This window comes from Malaclemys terrapin, chromosome 2, assembly GCF_027887155.1.
Source record: "Malaclemys terrapin pileata isolate rMalTer1 chromosome 2, rMalTer1.hap1, whole genome shotgun sequence".
In the NCBI taxonomy this organism is placed as follows: Eukaryota; Metazoa; Chordata; order Testudines; family Emydidae; genus Malaclemys; species Malaclemys terrapin.
The window spans coordinates 237672013-237687198 of NC_071506.1; the positions used below are offsets into that span (position 1 = coordinate 237672013).

Genomic DNA, 15186 nt, shown 5'->3' on the forward strand with positions numbered 1-15186 from the left:
ATTTGCTTGAAAGCCCTAAAACAACTTATTCTCTTGGGTTCCAACATGTTACATTACATTCTTCTGAAATTAAAATCACAAGCAGTTAAAAATAGGAATCCTGGTTGTTACAGTTTATGTTTCAAAAAAAATATACCAGTTTTTGAATATTATTAGGATTAAGGGCTAACCAGCTACATCTAGTCCACCCAGCACTATAAACAACAGCTGTTCTTTACAATATATTGTTTATATTATGTTACAATCATTAGGAACTACTACAGACATGTCAAATAAACTTGATTATGCACATTAACATTTTAATAGGAACATTTTAAAGCTAAAAAACAAACAATTATAAAGCTTACATGTTACAAGGTATGTTGGAATATGACCTGACAGATTGAACCCTAGAAAGTAAGAGGCAGGGGGACTATAATTATACATGACTAAGTAATATTTTTCAAGAGCTAAAAAGCTTTCAGGGTTTGAATTTTGATTGAGGAGGAATTTATTTTTTATTTTTATTTTTTAAATACTACCCTAAAGATATACAAGAAATGTTCCTAGTGTGCAGGCCACAGCCAATGAAGTGATACGTTTTGATCAGACATTAAAAGTCAAACACATTTGAGTTACAGTGAAATGTAGATCTATTTCCTGTGCTATATGAAATCTAGAAAGAAAAAAGCATATATACTGCTTTTAAGAAATACACCTGCTTATACTGCAAAACATAATGAATTTCTGTTGTTCTGTAACCTAATTCCTTTAATCTACATAAGAGATGCTGACCAAGTTCACTCAACCAAAACACAACTGGCTTTTAGAGTACAATCAACACATGCTTTTCAACAGTATTAATATAGCATGAAGCTTGTGCTCCCAATTATTCATGTTGTTGCATTCTGTTATTTTCTGCTATAAAAATATGCAAATTCATTCCTTTGTGTTATGTAGGTCTCGTGGCCCTCAACAGATCTCTCTTGGAAGGAATTACAAGCCAACATCTAGATAATAGGTATCAACATTTCAGATTTCATTTTTTACTATTAAAGTGCCACTTCAGTGAGAAATTTAATGTTACAAAATGTTTGAAATAAAGCTTTGAAATTATGATTAAAACCTAGTCTAATAAAAATGGCATACTATAATTACTGTACCGTACTCCACTGATTTTTACAGTAGCAGCAGAATGCAAGGAAAAAACTACCACCTAGTGATACAAGTGCAAACTGCAGTTTGTTTTTGTGTGAAACAAGTACCCAAGAGGATTACTTTGACTTCATTACTGAATGAGGAGGAAGCCATTATCTCCTTATGGTGACTAGAAAGACAGAGGAGAGGGTTGTTATTTTCCTGGGCCTGTTCCCTCCTCCTTGCTCAGTAAACTCAGACTGTAGTATTAGACACCTAACAGGATTAGTAGCTTAATTTTGCTTATGCATAAAAGACAGAAAGCAATACACTTTTTTCAGATGTAGGTTAATGACACATCAAGAGATTAAAAAACAACTTCTATTGTCAGAAATTTTGTCCAGACTTTGCATGGACACAGGCTTTTACTTAATGTTGTGCTATTCAGATAGTGCTTTTTATTTTGAAGACTACACCACTCATTTTATGGTAAAACAATTTTATGGAGATGAAGTAGCACTTTGCTTTTTTTGGGAGGGCAGTGGTGGAAACATGAACCACATGATGGATGCTGCAGCTTCATTATGGGGAAAGTCACAAGGGACTTTAGATGAGAGAAGCACATGCCCAACTGGCATCCTGCCTAGTGTGTTTAACATACTTTTGCTTAAAATACAATAAACCAGTACCACTAACCCTTGCTTATTAGCCCCATTCAGAGCCCCTTTAATATTAAGGAAAAAACATTGTTAACACTGACATGGTTCTTCTGCACATATATTAGCAAGTCCCAGAAAACAAGCAAAAGCATCAAGAGCTAACACTTCTATCGCCATGCCATTGATCTTCCAAATAAAAACAAAGTTGCACTAATAAATCTAATTGTACAAATATTGAGAAATGATCAATTATGCTGCTGTACTAGAACTATTACTAGAACAGAAGTAATTTTATTTATGGACTTGTACTTTTCATAATACATTTGTTTGAACAAAAGGATATTTAAAATGCATGTATTTTCTTCTCATTGGCAAATTCTGATCAAAATAAACATATCTGGGAAATGGGGTCCCATTATATATTGGTGGTTTCAACCAAACACTACAGAATAGTTTAAAAAGTTTTGTAAACAAAATCTACTTCTATCACTTTCCGATTGCCTTCATCGTTTTGGGGCTTTAATGTTGCAAGGAATAGAATACACTTCTGGCTTTGTGTAAATCTTGATTTCAGGAAGGGCATGGAAATCATGAAAATGCCCAAACTGTGATCTTTTAAATAGTTTTTAAAAAAGAAAAAAATGTCTATTAAGTCTTTAATACAAAACGTTACCTTAGCTTACAGTGCTGTTTCCAAATTTTGGGGACGAGTAGACTGCTGCGTGCATGCAACACAACTCAGTTACACAACACAATGAATTTTACAGCTAAATTTAGTCTACTGAACTCATTCTATCCTGGGAGTATATTAACCTGTAAAATTCAAACCGTGCAAACTCTGTGAAATTTAATACTTTGCCCTTTACACTATTATGAATGTTATAAAAATAAATATAAAAAAAAAACAACAATGATTTACACAGGGCCCTAATTATACTCTATTTATAATGGAAAGCTACACAGCCCCACTAATTCCAGTTTATAGTGTATCCAATTCTTCCTTTCACTGCAAACAATACTTCAGGCACTTGTATATCTAGAATACGCTGTAGGAAAATAAAGGTGAGAAAAAATACTTAGCTTTTTCGAAGGACAAAGTCAATATTTTCTGGACAGAAAACTGACTCATGTTGCATTATTTTTTCCTCATATGAAAGAACTTCAGTGGATTCAAGAGATTATTTTAAAATGTTTTCTGCAACAAAACTGCAATTCTCAAAAAAGCTAAATATTAAATCTGCTGTACACCATTGTAGACAAACCAGTTCCTGTATGCTAGGATACCAACGACTGAAGTGAACTACATATGACTTTAACATAGGAATTACCATAGTGAATCAGACTCATGGTTAAGGCTATGATTTAGTCACAGATCACGACAGTCACGAATTTCGTGACTTTACCAAACCCCAGTGACTTCTTCCGCTTCAGCGGTCAGCAGCTGAAGTGGGGGCTGGAGGCAGGACTGTGCACCCCTGCCCTGCTGCAACTGGGGCTGGAATCAGGACCCTGCAGCCCCTGGTTTTCGGGCAATGGGGGGACTGCAGCTGGGCTGTGCACCCCTGTCCCGCAGCCAGCTCTAGAGTGGGGGCTGCTCCCCCTGCCGTGCCCCAATCCCACAGCTTCCGCCAGGAGCTGCAGCCAGGGTAGTGTGCCCCCTTTTGGCTGCAGCCGGGACTTAGCAGGGCCGTAGCTGGGGCCACCCACCCCTGTCCTGCAGCTGCGGCCAGCTCCGGAGCAGAGGGCTGCACACCACCACCACTCCTCCGCCCCCACCCCCATGGCTGTGCCCGCTGCTGAAGCCAGGGCTGTGTCCCCAGCCATGGCGGGGGTCTTGGCCTGTCAGTTGCCCACCCACGGGACTCCATTCCTCCACCCTACTTAGCCCTACTAAAAATAACCGGGGGCAAAGTCACAGATAAGTACAGGGTCCATGAATTTTTGTTTATTGCCCGTGACCTGTCCTTGACAAAAATCTTAGCCTTACTCATGGTCCATCCAGTCCAGTATCCTGCACAAGATACAATCACAGTTGGCAGATGCGGGATGATGTGTTACGCCCTTTGACCGCAACAAAGATCTCATCCCTAGCAGAGATTGGCTTAAAGCCTGAAAACAGGAAGTTTTCTCTCTTTCAAGATTTGGAAACATTCACTAATATAACTCTGGATATTCTTGTTATTTAATACACATCTAATCCCTGTTCGCATCTTGGTAAGTTCTTGGCCTTAACATGTTGCAGAAATGAATTCCACAGTCTGATTATGCATTGTATGAAAAAGAATGTCCTTTTTATTAGTTTTGAATTTGCCACCATTCTGTTTAATTGAATATTCCCTTGTTCTTGTATTACGAAACAGGGAGAATAGAACTATTGGCATAAAACAGCTTCCAAACACTTAGGGAATGCTAGCAAGTAGCATTCCATATCTTTACTGTGATCCTTTAGTGTTCATTTAACAATTTTATTGTGAGAGATCACCACAATATAGAAGTGTGCGTGCAAAGGTGGTGTTCTTAGCGCAAGACAACACACAGCAACAAAATATACTTTTTTGTTGTTTTAATTCCACAGAGAATAGACTTCTCACTCTTTATCCAGAGATAAAAACACTATTGGCTTGTGGCTGTGATGCATACATATACAGCAATGGGCCTCATGGGAAGGAGTGTTGAGGACTTCTTTAACCTGCTAGCTAACAAATCTCTACCTGTGGAAGGTGCTTACCTCTAGAGGTAATGCAATGGACAAAACTGAGAGATGGAAACTCTCAATTACGACCCAACAAGGAGTCTAATGATATCCATGTGTTTACATTCACCCACAATTTATTGTCTAACTTTGTTTGGCCTTTAGGAAAGCATGGCGAGAGGAGGAGGAATGAGGGAAGGGGGTGGGGTTTATTTGGCGATTCCCAATAACTGGTTTTCCCTGAACCCAATCGACATGGTGAAAGCTTATGCTATGTTGCCAGTCATTCCTTTGTAGCACTGTTTAGAATCCTGCACCCACCTATTTCTTCTAGGGTACTCTTCATCTTTTGTAAAAATCCCTTATCAGGGCAATTGAACCTCAGCAAAAGCCCTGCAGAAGAGAGCCAAACAGCTCTGAGACACAGATCAGAATTAGAGACAGACAGAGAGCCAAAAATATTAGTGTAAAAATTTGAAATCAAGTTTGGAATTTCCCTCAGAAAAGCTATGCAACAGAGAAAGCTGGCTGAGCCACTGGCCACTATGGAAGCAGAGAAGACTGGAGGGGAACTTCAGGTCAGGCATTCCCTTGCAGCCAGTGACTGACAAGTCTGTTTCTGCCTCCAACTCGCAAACAGACGAAGTATCTCTTGCAACAGATCTGTGGACTTTAGCACAAAGAACAATGAATAATTCCCTCTATAAATTTGTGTACTGGGATCACCCTTATAAAACCCCATTCAGAAGTACTTTATGAGGATGACTGAATTCTCATCTGCCACAGAATTTAGCTGAAGACTTATAGTGACAGAAACTCTCCTGACCACAGTATCACATTTGACCTGGGGCTCTCCCTCCTTTTTCCCCAGTACAGAAAGAACTATCCTTCCTCCCTTGGCTAAGGAGTTGGAAAGAGACTCGGTTTCTTAAGTTATTTACTCTTGTATGCCTTCGTTAAAATCCAGACTCCACTGACCAAAAAAAACAAAAAAACAAAATAAAAAAACCACCCCACAACAAAAAAAAATACACCAGGTTTTAAGGCTTTGAAGTACTTTACCATCAAATCTGAAAAATAATTTTAAGAAAAATCACCAAATTAAAACCACACAGGTAGCTAAAGTTTCTAAACTGCTGCTGCTCTGGGATAAATGGAGACAGAACGGCTAATGACTTCCTGAAGAAGGCATTCCTTCCTGTGACAACTTCCCCTGAAGTTGACAGTTTTGTACCTGCTTCCATCTATAAAGGAATGATACCTTCCACTGTCAGGACTACTGGACATTCCTTTACAAGGAAAAGAAATAATTATATGGCAATCTATTTTGAAGTAATTTGCAAGGTTAACCACTGTGTTAGTTTAAAACAAAACAAAAATTACAGTCACCACCAGGATGTATGTGACATGCAAGACACTTCTGCCCACAGCTCTTCACGCCTGGCATTGCAGCATTGACTCTGGGACTGCCTCAAGCTATATAGTCATTACTTCTGAAGTGCTTTACAGAAGCTTTTGAAGAGATTTTTTTTTTTTTTTTTAAATGCAGGTGTCAGAATTAACAGATTTAGCTACCAAAACTGAAGTTTGTGGATACAGGGCTGTAGCAGATCAAGTAAGTTTACTGAGAGGCAACTGTTAAACAGGACATTACAAAAGTAAAAATTACATCCTTGAAATTAGACCTGCCCTAACAACTTGCACACCAATAGGTGTCCCAACTACTTACAAGACAAACAGTTGTTCTGGAAGCTACTGCCTAATACTTCCATTAAAAAATTTCTTCTGTTATGAAATTTCCTAACCATTCCAGTGATAATACCCGTTACATCCACAGGGAATCTCTCTGAAAAGGTTAGAATCAGCACAAATGGAAGAAACTCCTAAATATATCCACAGTAACTGAAATACTCAGTATTAGTAGGGAAAAGTCAGCCGCAAATGGAGAGGTGGAAGACCTCTGGCAAGAACAAATCAGTAAATCAGGACAATGATGGCATCAGAGTATTTATAATGACAGATTTACACGAGGATGGAATTAATTGCAATAAGAAATAAAAGATCGGTTGCAATACAAAGGTAATAAAAATCTTGATTTTCCTCACATTTGATTCCTCTTACACGACCATGAAAGACTTGATTTAAAAAAAAAAAAAAAAGTTTGACAAATTCATAGATTAAAATGAGCAGAATTCCATTTTATTTCTGGAAAATCTAATTTATAATAACTGACATTTTAGGAGACTAAAGCATTACTAACTTCTTAAATTTTCACCAAAGTACTCAAGTGCCAGATTCTGAGAGAGAAGACCTACATTTCATATGTGACTATAAATAACACATGTAACTTGCAGACATTTCCGAGTTAATATCTGGAAGACTTTAGTAGCAACTGAGTTTATAACAAATAAGTGCTTAAGAAGAGTAGTTCTCCCTTTTAATGGGGGAAGAAAGTTTGAAGTTATTCATGTTTTTCAGCAACACAGTGTTCTTATTTTTCCTCTTTCATTGGGCAACCAGCTAAGAGCCTTAGTATTTAGCTTAAAGTACCCATGTTTCTCTTTATCACAATATATGAAATGAAAGCAACAACTAAAATCTTGTTTAAAGAAATAGAATTGTGTGCATGTGTTCAGTGTTTTGACCAATTTCTGTTCCTCATTCTGTTTTCATGTAAAAATTAAAAAAGTACCAAATTGACAGTAGTAATATTATTAAAACACTTTATAAAACAGTATTACATTAGAATCACTCACCCAAAAGAACAAATCCATCTGCCTCTCTTTCTGGTAATGACACCTTCTTAGAGTCTTGGCTTTTTCGGAAAAAGTTGAACATATCTTCTTTTCCCCAAGCCTCTCTCTAACTGGAAAATATTGTTAAATAAGTATGAAGCAATACAATTTAGCTTAGAAAAATTACCAAAAAGATAGTACATTACATATATTAACTCTGAACATGCATCTCTAGATTTGAAAAATCAGATTTCCTTGTGTCAAATGGATTGAAATACTTTGTTGAGGAAGTCAACACTACAGACAGAGGTACAAAACAACTATTCACCTTCCCTCACTAATAACTTTCAATCCAAACAGACAATTTTTCTGCAAGTTTCCATGTTTGGTCTCTACATTTCTTCATAAAGTTGAAGGAAAACCTTTTGGCTGTTTTTGATGCATGTTTTCACATTCTCTCACACCCATTTTGCCAATGAAAAATTGCTATGCCCTCCCTAACTCACCAGACCCAGATAGCTGAATCCAAAACTAGCTGAACTTTGAAACTTGAAATACAGTAGGTATTTAATCCTCACTATGTATGCTTGTCACCAAGTTGGAACAAATTTTGCTGCAAGTTAACCAATGGCCCAATCCCACTGAAATTTACATATATTACTTCATTCACACAAGTATCTCTATTGAAGTCAATTGAATTACCTGCATGAAAGTTACATGGGTTTGAACAACAGGGCCCCAAGTTATGAATTTCTGAAAACACATACTAGGTATGTGAGGGAAGAGATAGCTCAGTGGTTTGACCATTGGCCTGCTAAACCCAGGATTGAGAGTTCAATCCTTGAGGAGGCCACCTAGGGATCTGGGGCAAAATCAGTACTTGGTCCTGCTAGTGAAGGCAGGGGGCTGGACTCAATGACCTTTTGGGGTCCCTTTCCCATCTCCTAGAATTGTATTATATATGGAGATATACCTAATACAAAGTTTCAGTTTTTCAGAGCTTACATTCCTAGAGAACAGCAAAGTACCTGTGTAACTTTTCCAGCAGCTTTTAAATACCATTTTCAAATATGGTGAATAGCAGATGACTGGTCATTCTTAGTTAGGCCAGTGTGCATTTTGCTAAGAAACTAAGCAGGCAAGCTTAGCATGGTTATTTTGTCACCAAAAGAAAATCTATAGACTGACCATTCTGGGCCAGTTTAAAACAAGCCAGTTAGACATGCTAGTAGTGGAACAAATAATTTGCACAGCAACAGTGGATACCCAAATTACTATCCAAGCTTTGCAATGTACAATCTCAGCAATTTTGAATAGCCACTATATTCATATACAAAATGGAATCCTGGGCAGCTTTTCACATCTCTATTCATTATAATGTAACCTTTGATCATTTCAGGCAGTGTATTAGTTAGATAAAAGTTGATGAAGACTTAATGTGCTATGAAAACACTATCAAAAATGACTTCATGAATAAGGCACAGAACAAAAGGTCATGAGGGGAAAAAACCCTCACTTTTCCGAAGTTTTCAACCAAAACTAGAAGTCGACTCAGGATGACATTCATTTGAACCATGTCCACAAGCTCTCCCCTCCTTATCCCAATTTACTTTGTTCTGAGAAAGCCTCGTTTAGGAGATTTTTTTTGACAGAAGAAAAAAAAAAAAGTGACTTTTTCTATCACCCAAATATTTATTTAAAATGTTCTCACATCCTTTATGATAAGAAGCGTAGATGCAATCTGTCTTTCTTGATTTCATTTTTAATCAAGCTACCAGCTAACAAAAATAAATAAATAAAATCGAACGATATATACCGTATCAATTCAAATGCCGTCTGCATGACTAATAAAAAGCATACACTTACGGTACAGAAACGTTGAAATCAAGTTATATGTATAATTTATTCCATATTGAGAGGTAGGAATCCAATAAAAATGTTTTTTTTCCCCCCTCCTGGAAGGTGGGATTCCTGTAAAAGCATGAATTCCCCCACCACCGATGATAAGCAGCAATTTTGGTGCATTTACTATAGAAGGACTTGCTTGTCCTTTTGGTGCATTTACTATAGAAGGACTTTCCTGTAATGGAAAGCAAGAGACTGCCAGTTCCATCAGCCTTTGCAAAAGAACTGCATGACACTTTAAGCAAACAAACAGTTAATAAAAATTACAGCCTAATTAAACCATATCCAGATGTCTCCTGTCCTCCTTCCGATATAGCTGGACAATTACCGGTAAGTTCAACGGCTGTGAATCACCATCTATAGTATGTCTTCAACAATTACAATAGTAAATCTAAATAGAGTTCCTCTTTAGTATATTTTCTTAATTTTATGGAAAAAAACAAAATTAAGAGTTCATTAACATGCGGCTTCAATTCTCCATTATTGTAAAAAGTTGTGTACAAAACTATTAAACCATAGTCCCTTGACATACAAGACACACTTGGAACCCCAAAAGCAGGGGTCGGCAACGTTGGCATGCGGGTCACCAGGGTAAGCACCCAGGGTAAGCACCCGGGCGGGCCGGGTCAGTTTTATTTACCCGCTGACGCGGCAGGTTCGGCCGATTGCGGCCCCCACTGGCCGCATCAGCAGATGAAAAAAAATGGCCCGGCCCGCCAGGGTGCTTACCCTGGCGAGCTGTGTGCCAATGTTGCCGACCCCTGCCCAAAAGCTTGTATGTATAAGCAGGTTATTTTATGGTCCACTGAAAAGGTGTTGCATTATCTACTTTGGTTTCCCTTTTTGCCTAAATTGCTCTACTTTCCATTGAATACAGTATTGCCATTTTTCAAACTTTCATTAAAACAGTCTGTAAAGAAGTTTGATTGATTAGGTTCTTTTCCTCTGATCCCATGTGTCAGGGTTCCCTCCCACTCTGAAACCAGTTTTGTGAGTAACCCTTTACAGTCTGCTTTGGACTTAACTACCTTCAGTAATTTTGTATTGTCTGAAACCTCTGCCACCTCACTGTTTACTCCTCTTTTCCAGGCAGTTTATGAATATGTTGAACAGCACTGGCCCAGTACAGATCTTTGGGAGACCCCTGGTATTTACTTCTCTCCATTCTGCAAACTGAACACTTATTCCTATGCTTTGTTTCCTGTCTTTTAACCAGTTACCGATCCATGAAAGAACCTTCCCTCCTAACCAAGTCTTAATTAGTCATAGGATAAGAGTCTTTGGTGAAGGTCCTTGTCAAAGGCTTTCTGAAAGGCCAAGTACACTAAGAAGAACCAGAATACTGTGACAGGGTGTACCTACCCCACAATGGTTCAGAAGGGGTTAACTACACTCTGTCAGCCAAGGAAGCCACATCCCCTCACCCCTGCTGGGCATGCTCCAGCTCCAACAAGAGCAGATGTGTGTTGCAGGCTCCTACAGGGAGGCTGCCGGAGCTCCAGGACCCAGAAGTCAGCTGGACTGAGGCTCCAACAGACCACCCCAGCCGACCGCCAATGACAACGGAAGAGACACTGTGGAGATCACGAGACTACCAGCCTTGGAAAGAAGGGTAGGAAGCGACCCAGGGAGCGGAACTGAGATACTGGGTGACTGAGACTGGTTGTGGAAGCACCAGTTCCCTAGGGCTCTGGGTCAGGACCCACTGGAGCAGGGGCCGCTAATGCCCAGAGGGGCAAACTATGCAGCAGGACTGCCGTACTGACTTTAGTCACTTGGTCGCACCGCCTTGCACCAAAGGGAGACAGCACAGATTCCAGCTACTGGACTACCCTGCCTTGGGGGGCCCGGGAAGCTGTGGTAACACAGGAGGCAGGCCACAGGATGCTAAATCTCCACTTTGATACCCCAACAACCTGACGCCCTGTGTACCTACCCTGCGACAAATACTTTAAAAGAACTAATTTGAATTTATTTGGGAAAAGACAGGGAACTAGTGTAGGGATGGAGAACATGGACAGCAAAACACAATTTTGTCTGTAGCATATCTGATAGATTGGAGACTAGTAGCTAGAGGCTGGAAACGAAGAAATCACAGTAGTCCAAGTGAGAAAGAATCACTGCATGAATCAGAAATTTGGCACCTGGGGATGGGTACAAATGCAGCAGAGTATAGAAATGTCATAGAAAACAGAAGAGCAGATAAGGACAAGATCTGATGAGAGCCTGGATTTGAGGAAATGATGGGTTCATAGACAAATAAGATCACAAGAATGAGTGCTGGAAAGGACAGTCCAGGGAGAGTTTAGCAAAGATATGTCAGTGTGATATGAAGAGACACAGTTATGGACAGACAAGAAAGTGTCAGGGGTAGAAAGGTAGAATTGTGGATTATCAACAAAGATGGGGGGGAGGGAGGGATCAAAGAAGCAGATGAAGATACCCAGGAGTGCACCAAAGGGATGGGGGACCAAACCCCCTTGGGAGCACCAACAGAAAGTAGCAGTCAACAAGCTCATAGATGAGCAAGGAAAGAACACTCAAAGTCTCAAGTAGGAGAAGAACTTGAGGAGAATTGGATGGTTGATGGTGTGAGAGGCAGAAGGAAATGCTAACTAGAATTAACATGGAATGAGGATCCTTAGCAACTACAAGGACAACTTCAGTGATGGTGGAAGGTTGACTGCAGTGGGAGGAAAGTCGACTGGAGTGGGAGGAAAGTCAGTCAAGGGAGAGGGGCAATTTTGCACACTGGGCAGTGAAAGGGAAGAGAGACCTGGCACTGGGTGTGCCCAATGGGTGAGGCAGCAGGAAAAGCCAATTGCACCCACAGACCCTGAGAATAGCAGCAGCTCTCCCTGGGTAAAGGAGACCCAAGCACTGCAGAAAGCCACTTTTAAAGCCCACTATGGGGGAGCAACTCCCAGGGCTGGCCTTTGCAGGTCCATACTGACCACTTAATTTTAATTAATGGAGATATCTTATCTCCTAGAACTGGAAGGGACCCCGAAAGGTCATTGAGTCCACCCCCCTGCCTTCACTAGCAGGACCAAGTACTGATTTTGCCCCAGATCCCTAAGTAGCCCCCTTAAGGGCTGAACTCACAACCCCAGGTTTAGCAGGCCAATACTCAAACCACTGAGCTATCCCTCCCCCCCACTGATTTCCCCTATTAAATTAGAGAGTCTCAAAATGTGAAAGTAAAAGCAGTTTATATTTTTAAAGAAGTGGTTAGCCCTTATCCCTTAAAATAACATATTCAAAGAATGAACCAATTCAGCACCATCAGTAGGTAGTAAAGTTTGTCTCCCCTCCCATCCTGAAGATCTAATTCCACCTCCAGCCTCATCCACCAACAGCCTTTATCAATTCCCACTTCCAGTTCCAGGTGAGGCACTACACTCCAGACAGGAAAGCGCTCACATCAGTGGGAGCTTTGTGGCCTGAGCGCCCAAGGCACCACTTGTTTAGGTGCGTGACCTTTCACCCACTTGTAACATTACACCACTGGAGTCAAATTTACTGCACCACTGAAGAAAAACAGTAAGAGCCCGGTCCAACACTATATGGACCCTAGGTCCAAGCACTTCCTTCTGGCAGGGCATAGAGGCTACATCTACACAAGAAGTGCTATATCAGCACAGCTGCATAGACGTAGGCCAGGGTTCTCAAACTTCATTGCACTGTGACCACAGGAGGGGGAGGCCCAATTTTCTGACAACAAAAATTACTACATGACCCCTGAAGCCTGAGCCCACCCAAATTCCACCACCCTAGGTGTCGGGGCCAAAGCCAAAACCTGACCTCACCACCCCGGCCGGGGGGCTCAAAGCTGAAGCCCAAAGGCTTCAGCCCCAGGCAGGGGGCCTGTAACCTGAGCCACGCCACCCAGGGCTGAAGCCCTCAAGCCCCGGCAAGTCTAAGCCAGCCCTGGTGACCCCATTAAAACTGGGTCCCAACCCACAGTTTGAGAACCACTGACTTAAGACATGTCTACACTTACCAGGGACGGGGGTCAATTTAACGGGTCTAGTGAAGACCCACTAAATCAACCGCAGAGCGCTCTCTGGTGAACTCTAGTACTCCACCCAAACAAGAGGAGTAAGATAAGTCGACGGGAGACACAGCACTGTGTAGACACTGCAGTAAGCAGGGCTTTGGAGCTGTGCTCCGGCTCCACTCCAGCTCCAGGCAAAAACCTGCAGCTCCACTGCTCCGGAGCTGCTCCACGCTCCAGCTCCGCTCCAAAGCCCTGGCAGTAAGTCAACCTAAGCTACATTGACCTAAGCTACATAGCGTAACTTAGGTTGACTTACCCCAGTAGCGTAGACAAGGCCTTAACTCCAGCCCCCATAAGTGGCAGAAGTTAGGTTGGAAAGAGAAATTCTCCTGCCAACATGGCACTGTCTACACCAGCGCTTAGGTTGGCATAACTTACATTGCTCAGAGGGGGAACTTATTCACACCCCCGAGCAACTTCAGTTATACTGAAATAATTTCAAGTGAAAACATCCGCTGCAGCAGCAGTCAAAAAAGTAAACAGAATGTTGGGAATCATTAAGAAAGGGATAGATAATAAGACAGAAAATATCATATTGCCTCTATATAAATCCATGGTATCTTCACATCTTGAAAACTGCGTGCAGTTCTGGTCACCCCATCTCATAAAAGATATATTGGAGTTGGAAAACTTACAGAGAAGAGCAACTAAAATGATTAGGGGTATGGAATAGCTTCCATATGAGGAGAAATTAAAAAGACTGGGACTTTTCAGCTTGAAAAAGAGACAACTAAGGGGGAATACGGTAGAGGTCTGTAAAATCATGACTGGTGTGGAGAAAGCAAATAAGGAAGCGTTATTGACTCTCTCATAACACAAGGACGAGGGGCCACCAAATGAAATTAATTGGCAGCAGGTTTAAAACAAAAAAAAGGAAGTATTTTTTTCCCACAATACACAGTCAACCTGTGGAACTCCTTGCCAGAGGATGTTGTGAAGGCCAAGACTATAACAAGGTTTTTAAAAAACCTAGATAAATTCATGGAAGATAGGTGCATCAATGGCTATTAGCGAGAATAGGCAAGGATGGTATCCCTAGCCTCTGTTTACCAGAAGCTAGGAATGGGCAACACAGCATGGCTCACCTGAGGATTACCTGTTCATTCCCTTCTAGGTCATCTGGCACTGGCCACTGTTGGAAGCAGGGCCGGCTCCAGGGTTTTGGCCACCCCATGCAGCCAAAAACAACAAAAAAAGCCGCGATCGCAATCTGTGTCAGCAATTCGGCGGGAGGTCCTTCACTCCCAGGCAGAGTGAGAGACAGTCCGCCGAATTGCCGCCGAATACCTGGACGTGCCGCCCCACTCCGGAGCGGCCACCCCAAGCACCTGCTTGAGAAGCTGGTGCCTGGAGCCGGCCCTGGTCGGAAGACAGGATACTGGGCTAGATGGACCTTTGGTCTGACCTAGTATGGCCGTTCTTATGTTCAAATGTAGATAAAGTCTGAGCAGCTTCTCACAGCCCTTCACAAACCCCTCCTGAAACACACCCACATGGAGACATGACCTGGCTGCCTTTCATCGAGTTGGGGTCACGGCTCTGATCAGAATAGGGAAGGGTTAGTGACGGGCCAGATCAGCCGCCCTCCATCCCCAGCTCTGTGCAACAGGTGTGGGGGGGGGGGGGGAAGAGGGGGAGACGAGACCAGTCGCTCCCTAGCACCTCTGCGCACCCAGCGCTCCAGGGGGCGTGGGCAGGGGCAACCCCAAGCGGCTCCCCTCAGCTAGGGACTGTGGCGCGCGGCGGGGAAGGCTCAGCCCCGCTCCGCTCACTCACCGCGTACCCGCCTCAGACGCTCTCCCGAACCGAACCACGACACCGCCTGGCGCTGCCACTGGCGCCTTCGCTTCCGGGTTCAATCTCCAGCCAGTCCCCACCTGACCCTCACACCTGACATAGACACCACCACGCAGTAAGAAGCGCCGTTTGACTACGTCTCCAGGGCGTCGGTAATTCATTTTGTCCCGTTCGATTGGCGGCCTGCGAGGAAGCCCCGCCCCCCCGCCTCCCCTGTTGCCA

The 15186-nt window shown here is 42.1% G+C and overlaps 1 protein-coding gene across 3 annotated transcripts in view; it reads right to left on the reverse strand.

Moving 5' to 3' along the window:
- UMAD1 (UBAP1-MVB12-associated (UMA) domain containing 1) overlaps positions 1-15084 on the reverse strand; it is a 126346-nt gene extending 111262 nt beyond the window's left edge. Inside the window, exons 1-2 of one of the 3 annotated variants that reach the window (XM_054020364.1) lie at positions 14951-15084; positions 7224-7333 (exon numbers count right to left, since the gene is read on the reverse strand). In XM_054020364.1, the coding sequence (XP_053876339.1) occupies positions 7224-7305 (82 nt within the window). In that variant the 5' untranslated portion in view covers positions 7306-7333; positions 14951-15084. Of the gene's footprint in view, positions 1-7223; positions 7334-14943 lie in introns of all 3 variants that reach the window. The other 2 variants (XM_054020363.1, XM_054020362.1) reach the window with 2 other exon arrangements.
- Positions 15085-15186: the final 102 nt, after the last annotated feature.